Here is a 10,384-nt window from a genome sequence, read left to right on the forward strand (position 1 = left end):
AGGAAAGTCCACTGGACCTGACGGGATAACAATTAGATTCCACACAGAGTACGTGAAAGAACTTGCCCCCTTCTAGCAGCCGTGTACCGCAAGTCTCTAGAGGAATGGAAGGTTCCAGGTGCTTGGAAAAGAGCACAGGTAGTTCCAGTTTTCAAGAAGGATCGTTGAGCGGATGCGGAAACTATAGACCTATATCTCTGACATAGATCTGTTGTAGAATTTTAGAACATGTTTTTGCTCGCGTATCATGTCATTTCTGGAAACCCAGAATCTATTCTGTAGCAATCAACATGCATCCGGAAACAGCGATCCTGTGAGACCCAACTCGCTTTATTTGTTCATGAGCCCCAGAAAATATTAGATACAGGATCCCAGATAGATGCCATTTTCCTTGACTTCCGGAAGGCGTTCGATACAGTTCCGCACTGTCGCCTGATAAACAAAGTAAGAGCCTACGGAATATCGGACCAGCTGTGTGGCTGGATTGAAGAATTTTTAGCAAACAGAACACAGCATGTTGTTGTCAATGGAGAGACGTCTACAGACGTTAAAGTAAGCTCTGGCGTGCCACAGGGTAGTGTTATGGGACCATTGCTTTTAACAATATATATGTAAATGACCTAGTAAATAGTGTCGGAAGTTCCAAGCGGCTTTTCGCGGATGATGCTGTAGTATACAGAGAAGTTGCAGTATTAGAAAATTGCAGCGAAATTCAGGAAGATCTGCAGCGGATAGGCACTTGGTGCAGGGAGTGGCAACTGACCCTTAACATAGACAAGTGTAATGTATTGCGAATACATAGAAAGAAGTATGCGTACGGAACGATTTGAAGTGGAATGATCACATAAAGTTAATTGTTGGTAAGGCGGGTGCCAGGTTGAGATTCACTGGGAGAGTCCTTAGAAAATGTAGTCCATCAACAAATGAGGTGGCTTACAAAACACTCGTTCGACCTATACTTGAGTATTGCTCATGAGTGTGGGATCCGTACCAGGTCGTGTTGACAGAAGAGATAGGGAAGATCCAAAGAAGAGCGGCGTGTTTCGTCACAGGGTTATTTGGTAAGCTTGATAGCGTTACGGAGATGTTTAGCAAACTCAAGTGGCAGACTCTGCAAGAGAGGCGCTCTGCATCTCGGTGTAGCTTGCTGTCCGGGTTTCGAGAGGGAGCGTTTCCGGATGAGGTATCGAATATATTGCTTCCCCCACACTTATACCTCCCGAGGAAATCACGAATGTAAAATTAGAGAGATTCGGAGGCTTTCCGGCAGTCGTTCTTCCCGCGAACCATACGCGAGTGGAACAGGAAAGAGAGGTAATGACAGTGGCAAGTAAAGTGCCCTTCGCCACACACCGTTGGGTGGCTTGCGGAGTATAAATGTAGATGTAGATGTAGAACCGATTTGTAGCAGTTCGTTACGTTACAGAGGTAGCAACTGGTGCAGACATTGCTGCTGCAAATGCAGTACAATGCGCCTGATCCACACGCCGAACACGATGGCCTTCCGTCCCGGTAGTGCCACGTGAGCTTCCAGAGACTGGTCCTCTTGCGACTGTACTTTCTCGGGACTACTGTTGGCAGCAGTGGTGTACAATGGCTACATTCCTGCAACATTGCAGAAGGAACATTAGGGTTCTCGCAACCATATTACACCATCTCATGCAAACTCAGTGAGGTGGTCAGAATGGTATCTTTATCGCCATGCAGGTGTTTTGACTTCCACCAACCCACCAAGTCTATTCTCAGAAGTAACTAATGCCCATGACTGTTACAGGGTGTATTGGTAGCAAATCTGATTTGCATCGTCATAGTAGCGCTACAAACGCCATTCTTATACGACTAACACAAAATTTCAGATGACACGCCTACCGACTTCCATCAATGTCGCACAAGTCTGCGATAGTGTTGCGATTTTTTTCCGTCAGTGTGTATAACTTGAATGGACCCAATATCGATGTCTGTGGAACACCTGTGTTTATTGTTTTGCATTCTGAAAATGATGTTTCAGTGTTAATACTTAACGAGTAACGGTCTATGTCTGGTATAAGGGATTTCTAGCTTGCAGCCTGACAGTTCATTAAGTCACGTCCTGTGTTTTGTGTTGCCATAGTTACCGGCTGCAGCGACTACTGCTCGTGTGCACCGCTGGCAGCCAAGTGTCTCCATGAGGGAATGAAAAACAAATCCTTCCAGGTACGTAGCCTACCAGAACACTGGATCCAATACCAATTTGGTGCCAAAAATTGTGTGTATCACGTAAATTTCAAAGAGAATCTTTTTATATCGCTCTACTATTTCTCACTTTCTCCGTTTCCCACTCTTAAGGACCTTGATTAGACTTTTTAGTTAACTTGATGTGTTTTGGATTCTTCTGCATTCTTATTCCCCCAAAATCTTTTCAAGAATTTTTTTTTTCTCTTCTACTCTTGTGACCTTTTGTTTTCTATCAAATGTTTACGTTTCTCCTTGACTCTTTGCTTTATTATTAGTGTTCCAAACGGTAGAAAATGTATTGATTTTTCTTCCTATATAATGAAATAATAACTAACCAGTTGCATAAAAGAAATTTAATTTCCATACCATTTTCGGGCACTAAGTGCTCTTCTTCAGAACAATGGAGTTCACAGTGTCTGCATATAACTGATAAAAAGAAACAAAGAAACGAAACAAAATGCGCAGACATCACGCCAGAACATGCGAAAACAAGCAAATAATATCATTGGCTGGTTGGCTCATGCTCTGTCGTGATTCTGAACTTTTTATTTAGATTCTTTTTTTTTCATACACTGTGATCTGCATCTTTCTGAAGAGGGGGACTAAATGCCTGAAACCGGTAAAGAAATTTAAAATTTCTTTTATGCAACTGGTTGCTTATTATTTCATTACATACGACAACAGCAGCTGAAGATCGATAAAATACTAAATTTTCTTCTTGCAAATATTCCCTAGTTTCTTTGAACCAGCCGATTTTGACTGTCCTTGCGTGAGTAATTTTGAATAGCCCTCTGCTGACGCTTTGGGGTATGTTTTTTACGTACGGTAATTTAATTTCAAGCAACTGTTGTGCGCGTGGTCTGGGAACCTAATTCCTTACATGTTGGAGTCAAACAGTCTTCTCTTCAAAATTAATATCCTCATATGGGAGCACACATTTTCCTAAAATTTCTTACGCTGCCCTAAGACAGTTACGGTCTCCGATGTATATTTTGATTCAGGTAAAAGAATTGTCTTGTAATGCAGCAATTTCGCATTGTGCGATATTAATTTTTTGCTGTAGTGGCTTTCTGCTTTTTGAAGTGTCCTGGGTCGTTACAAGTGTACACTAATATCCAACCCAGATGATTGTGTGATGTGTCAAAGTATTTAAAGAGGGCATCTGTAAAATCGTTTCTCTTCCATTTTTTGTGTTACGTTCCCACTGTTTTGATGCAGTTTTTCACGTGTTATGGATTCACTCATGAAATATCTGGAGGCCCGTCTTTGGAGCTACGTTAGGTCGTTTCTCCTGAGGCATTAATTTTGTCTTGAAGTTTATGGGAAATGTAACGAGACTGACAACACCGCGGACGATCTGGCAATGCTGTGATATTCTACACTCCTGGAAATGGAAAAAAGAACACATTGACACCGGTGTGTCAGACCCACCACACTTGCTCCGGACACTGCGAGAGGGCTGTACAAGCAATGATCACACGCACGGCACAGCGGACACACCAGGAACCGCGGTGTTGGCCGTCGAATGGCGCTAGCTGCGCAGCATTTGTGCACCGCCGCCGTCAGTGTCAGCCAGTTTGCCGTGGCATACGGAGCTCCATCGCAGTCTTTAACACTGGTAGCATGCCGCGACAGCGTGGACGTGAACCGTATGTGCAGTTGACGGACTTTGAGCGAGGGCGTATAGTGGGCATGCGGGAGGCCGGGTGGACGTACCGCCGAATTGCTCAACACGTGGGGCGTGAGGTCTCCACAGTACATCGATGTTGTCGCCAGTGGTCGGCGGAAGGTGCACGTGCCCGTCGACCTGGGACCGGACCGCAGCGACGCACGGATGCACGCCAAGACCGTAGGATCCTACGCAGTGCCGTAGGGGACCGCACCGCCACTTCCCAGCAAATTAGGGACACTGTTGCTCCTGGGGTATCGGCGAGGACCATTCGCAACCGTCTCCATGAAGCTGGGCTACGGTCCCGCACACCGTTAGGCCGTCTTCCGCTCACGCCCCAACATCGTGCAGCCCGCCTCCAGTGGTGTCGCGACAGGCGTGAATGGAGGGACGAATGGAGACGTGTCGTCTTCAGCGATGAGAGTCGCTTCTGCCTTGGTGCCAATGATGGTCGTATGCATGTTTGGCGCCGTGCAGGTGAGCGCCACAATCAGGACTGCATACGACCGAGGCACACACGGCCAACACCCGGCATCATGGTGTGGGGAGCGATCTCCTACACTGGCCGTACTCCACTGGTGATCGTCGAGGGGACACTGAATAGTGCACGGTACATCCAAACCGTCATCGAACCCATCGTTCTACCATTCCTAGACCGGCAAGGGAACTTGCTGTTCCAACAGGACAATGCACGTCCGCATGTATCCCGTGCCACCCAACGTGCTCTAGAAGGTGTAAGTCAACTACCCTGGCCAGCAAGATCTCCAAATCTGTCCCCCATTGAGCATGTTTGGGACTGGATGAAGCGTCGTCTCACGCGGTCTGCACGTCCAGCACGAACGCTGGTCCAACTGAGGCGCCAGGTGGAAATGACATGGCAAGCCGTTCCACAGGACTACATCCAGCATCTCTACGATCGTCTCCATGGGAGAATAGCAGCCTGCATTGCTGCGAAAGGTGGATATACACTGTACTAGTGCCGACATTGTGCATGCTCTGTTGCCTGTGTCTATGTGCCTGTGGTTCTGTCAGTGTGATCATGTGATGTATCTGACCCCAGGAATGTGTCAATAAAGTTTCCCCTTCCTGGGACAATGAATTCACGGTGTTCTTATTTCAATTTCCAGGAGTGTATTTGCGTAGACTCACCTATTAATTTCAGATCTATAGAGCTATCACGTGATTTCTTAAAGCGCCATCAGAAAAGTTGTGTTTCTGTCGTGTGTTGCAAAAAGGGAACAGCGGAATATAGGGCAACGCTACGCCTTTTAGTTTTGTGTTAAACTTGGGGAATCCAGGAGTGTGACATGTGGAAAGTTCAAACAGGCCTATGGCGAATATTCCACATGAAAGAACAAGTTTTTCGCTGCATAAATCATTTTTGGAAGACCGAGAACACGTTGAAGTTGAACCTCGATCAGGGAGACGTTCAACATAAAAAACCGACGACAACGTCGAACCCGTACGTGGTTTTGTGAATTTGATCCTCGGGGACAAAATTGTCAGCTAAATGTTATACAACGCTATCATTGAAAGACTCAGGAAAATGGTGAATCGAATGCAGACAAGTGGAAGCTGCATTATGCCAATGCCCCATGTCAGACGACCACTTCCATCACGATATTTTTTCACCTCAAAAGGCATTCTTGTTGTCCCACAGGCCCCTATTCACCGGATTTGAGTCCTTGTGATTTTATTCTTTTGAAAAATTGAATAATGTCTTCAAAGGATTTCATTTGGGAAGTCTGGAGAACATTCAAGAGAATGTGACAAACACGTTAAAGGCCATACCTGCTGACGGTTTTCAGCTTTGCTACGAACACCGAGAACAACGACTGCACCGCCGTGTAGCTGTCGATGGGAAGAACCTTGAAGGGGACAATGCTGTTGTTTGAAAAAAATAAAAACTTTGGTAGATAAAAGTCGGCTTCATTACTTTTCTCACACAGCTCGTACATAATAATTACTGAGAAACCATTAGCTGACACATTATCTGCGAATGAGGCAACTGCTTGGTAATGCATGGGGATTGTATCAACCTGTACGGCATCAAAACAGCCTGAAGATGACACAATGAAGCGTCGATACTGGTAGCGACAGAATAAAATAAAGTCATAAGGACGGCTGTAGGTGTTTTTATTTTTTATCACGGTAGTAAACGGCCGTCGTCGCCGAGACGTCCTGCTAAAAGGATGGACATACAAAAGATTGGCAAAGGAGTCCTCTACTATTATTATTCAGCTTTATGCCATACTGTAGCTTGCGACACACTGCAAGGGGGACTTCAGACCTTTTGTCTTAGCTTCACTTAGTAAGCATATTACTTTTACTCTCTGAGAATGAGTACTGTTCCTATCACGTCGGACCAAGCTGTTCAGGTATTCTTGAGTTTTACAGCTCGCTCACTTCTCGATTCACGAAATTTTTGCCTAAATTTTGTTTGTTCTTTGTTATTTCTTGTTGTATTATCCTTTCTTCTTTCAGATCTCCTGTGACGACTGCGATATATTTCCTTGTTTCAGTGTTAGCTGTAGCGAAAGTTTTGTGAAACTGTGAAACCTAGTCAGTGTAGCTTTCTTTAATGATTACAGAGAATTTTAAGCTCTTTTTCTAATATGTGAATAAACTTTGACAGGCTTTTAAATTTCCTGTTTTGCTCTTTGTCTATATGTTACTTCTTCAGAGTAGTTCCGACCTAAAAAATATTAAATTATTTTTGTTCCCACTATTGTATCTCTTAAATTATCTGTCTGTTTAAGACGAGTGTTTCAGACCCGTACAGTTACTTTGGCTTAATGAAGATGTAATGTTTAAGCTTTTTGTACCTGGGTTGACTTCTTTCTGTAGGTAACTTTGTTTCACATGTAAATTTAACCAGTCAGTATCAGAAAGTCATTTAGTACGCTGTTGTCCTTAATTACATTCTTCACATAATCTCTGAAATGGTCCTTGCAGTGGCTTATCACCGTGGCTTATCATCTCAGTTGACCTCATGTTCTCTTGTGATTCATGCAATGTGTACAAGGAATACTTAAAAGCCAGTCACAGTTTTTTCAGAGGGATTTTGCTAAACGGAGACAAAACGCAGGAAATGATCCCTCAAAGTGTAAGGAGCACAAGAGATCGTTACGGACACACGGCTGGAATAGCGTTCCAAGGGACGTTCATCCACCTGAAGGCGAGATATAAGACTTTTGACAACGTAGGTTTCAGTTACTGAAAACACACATCAATACACACTAGGCCACTGAAAACTTTCTCTCAAAAGGTCAGAGATAGAGCACAATCGTGTAGTTGCCGCATTACCTTTCGAGCCTCCAAAGGCGCGTGGAGGCTGGATCACCTGCAGGAAATACAAATACTCCAACAATTCCCGGCCACACACTGATGATGAAGCGACGCTGATGGTTCGCTGCTACAGATCCAGAGAGAATCTCTGTAGCCCGCCGGTGGGTGTTTCGAAGGTTGTCGATACTGCCCCACGTAAACGCAACATCATCGACGAATTGAGTGGCTGACAGAAATCCTAGCACCGAAGTGGCTTGCGCGACGAACCAGAGACAAAATCGTCATCGCAGAGGCAGGCCTACACGCGTTGTAAATCACACAGATAGTGGCAGCTGTCATGGAGAATGTATCTCACGCTCGTTTTCCTTATCCCATGCTGGCAGACCCTCTGCCTGGTGCTGAGACCGAGATCATTGCCAAAGATACACTCATGCTCAGAAAAAAGGAGAAAACCTTGAAGCGCGTTCATATTTACAGGACATGTACATGTTCTGCAGAAATGATTAGTATTTGAACAGCCTCGGCCTGCGGGTTCAAGGTTAACATCGATACCTCAGAGCAACACCACCTACTCGTTTTCACTATAAACCGGAGATAATGGATCAGTTTAAGTTGAGCAGACGTGCAGGATGCCTTGCAGACGTTCGCGCGAACCGTACTGTCAAATCAGTGAGTTTGAAAAAGTGTGCATTATTGTTACGAGAGGGTGATGCATCCATCCGAGAAATTGCTGTTCGTGTGGGACAACGTGTTTCGGCAGGGAAATCAATATGCGCAGAATGGTTCACGGTAGGTCGTAGAACACGACGAAATGGGTCCAGTTACACCACTCAGGACAACCCCGGAGAAGATCGACATATCCGAATAGCACTGCAGGCAGATCTGTGTCCTCCTTGGATCTGGCGCAAAAGATCTTCGTTCTCCTCGGCTCTGGCGGAACAGTAGAAGAGTGTAACATATCGCACACTGTCTAAGGTGACAGCCCGGGTTATGTGCCCGTCGTCCACTTCTCCGTTTACCTTTGACGAACGTGCAGAAACATGCTACATGGCAAAGGTATACGGAACGACGTCACTGGGGACAAGAATAGCATCAGGTATTAATTACGGACGAACCCAGGTTCTTTTCATCTGAAAATGATGGCTCCACTTTCGTTCCCTGCACATGGGGTGATCTCCATCACAGTGAGTGCATTTGCACGTGTCATACAATGCCAAATCAAGGCCTTTTGATGAGGGGTACTGTTGGTTACAGCCACAATTCCTAGGTGGAGCCTGTCCAGGGCACTGTGATCTATGTAAATGACATCCTACGATCCGTAGCCATACTCTTTCTACACTATACCCCAGACGCCAATTTTCAGCAAGACAATGCACGACCATATGTTGTTGTCAAAGGATGTCAGCCTTTTCCTCTGAGCCGCCAAATCATCAGACCCGTGGCCAATCGAAAATGTGTGGGGTATGGTGGAACGACTGGTGCAGCACTGTGACCAAATGCCAACCCCCACAGATGAACTTAGGAACCAGGAGAAGGCAGCTTGGATGGCTATACCACAGGACGCCATTCACACCTTGTAAGCCGTGTACGCCATCACGCCTGGAACAAGTTACCAGGGCCCATGGTGAACACTGAACACTGTGCTTACTAGGCAACAGGACCCTTCCTGCTAATCACTTCTACATAACATATTACTGAACATGTCCTGTGAATGTGAACGTCCTATCTCTAGTCATTTAAGGACCTCTGTTTTTTTTTCTGAACTTGACTGTATTTTATCTCCACTTTCAAATGGTTGTTCTCCGTTGCAACGCATGTCCGGCCAAACGCCCATATGACCTTTATTATTTCTGACAAATAAAAACACCTGCAGCCGTCCTTATGATTTTATTTCATTTTGTCGCTAGCAGCTTCAACGCTTCAGTGCGTCATCTTCAGGCCCGTATGCATAAAACATTAAATATAAAACTATCAACTTATCAATCAACTTACTAAGAAACAGATTAAAACAGAATGAGAAACAATGGCAAGACTCTACAAATGAATTTATATCGAACATTTGACAGAAAGAACAGATGCATCCATTGTCACACATCTAAAATCTACCATCACGAATTTCCACTCAATACATTGTACAGTCATACTATTTATTAAAACTTTTTTAAATACTATTCATGATTTTTATTGGACAGTCGGACACACATTATCTGCACAACCCTGAAATAACCTATTGTAGGACAAAATAACTGTAAAAGGTGATGAATGGAAGGAAACAACACCTCACAAACAAGTAAGGTCATGGTCTTTCTATTTATTTGTTTGTGAGGCATTTTTTCCTTGCTTTCAGCATTACAAACTCTGACTGAAATGTGTTAATCTTAATGTATATAATCTATCTGTACACCGTATTTCATCTATTTTGTGATACCACTGAGCCAACATTTTAGACGCACAATGTATGTAAGCAGGTGGCCTTGACATATGGCTTTGTGAATCTCAGAAACACATTGGAGATATGAGTTTCAAAAAGTGCTATGATAATGTATAATACAAATTTTGTTATTTTTCAGACAATATTTATTGCTCTGGATGAAGCACTGGACAAGATGCAATCCTAGGCGCTGGAAACGCCAAACGATTGATCCTGGTGTTAAGATATATGGAAAATTGGATGGAAAAATACAGAGTAATGGCGACCTTGTTGGAATCAATAAACAGTGTTTGATTTAAATGTGGTTTACAATATTTTCTATGAGTCCATGTATATCTGTAACCTATTTCAAAGAAAACCACTAGAGAAGCAGTTTTAGCCTCAACCAAGGGGAGATACTATCTGTATTCCTCAGTAAGAGCAATGGCCAAAAGTGAAGAATAAGAGACTGAAAAGTAAGTAGTTAATTCAACTTTCGTTCACAACATGAACTACGTAATGACATGAACATTCCACAAGTTAGGGTATTTTTCTCATGAACATCATCTGACACTAGTTTGTAAATTGGTTTCGAAACTTTAAATTACTCCGTTGGACAGCATGACGAAACTGAGATTTCCCAAGCTCTGGCAAACAGTTAACAATAGTGTGAGACGATATCCGCCCGATTCAGAAACCTTAGGTTACAATTCCAGCAGGGTAGTAATAATGCCGGCCGCTGTGGCCGAGCTGTTCTAGGCGCTTCAGTCCGGAACCGCGTTGCTGCTACGGCCGCAGGTTCG

The 10,384-nt window shown here is 44.2% G+C and overlaps 1 protein-coding gene across 1 annotated transcript in view; it reads left to right on the plus strand.

Annotated features, from left to right (window-relative positions):
* Window positions 1–9,902, plus strand: part of LOC124551099 — a 47,467-nt gene extending 37,565 nt beyond the window's left edge. The window contains exons 6-7 of the mRNA XM_047126028.1: window positions 2,111–2,193; window positions 9,742–9,902. Coding sequence (XP_046981984.1) covers window positions 2,111–2,193; window positions 9,742–9,789 — 131 coding nt within the window. The 3' untranslated portion in view covers window positions 9,790–9,902. The remainder of the gene's footprint in view (window positions 1–2,110; window positions 2,194–9,741) is intronic.
* The last annotated feature ends 482 nt before the right edge of the window (window positions 9,903–10,384 follow it).

This window comes from Schistocerca americana, chromosome 9 (assembly GCF_021461395.2).
Source record: "Schistocerca americana isolate TAMUIC-IGC-003095 chromosome 9, iqSchAmer2.1, whole genome shotgun sequence".
Taxonomy (NCBI): Eukaryota; Metazoa; Arthropoda; class Insecta; order Orthoptera; family Acrididae; genus Schistocerca; species Schistocerca americana.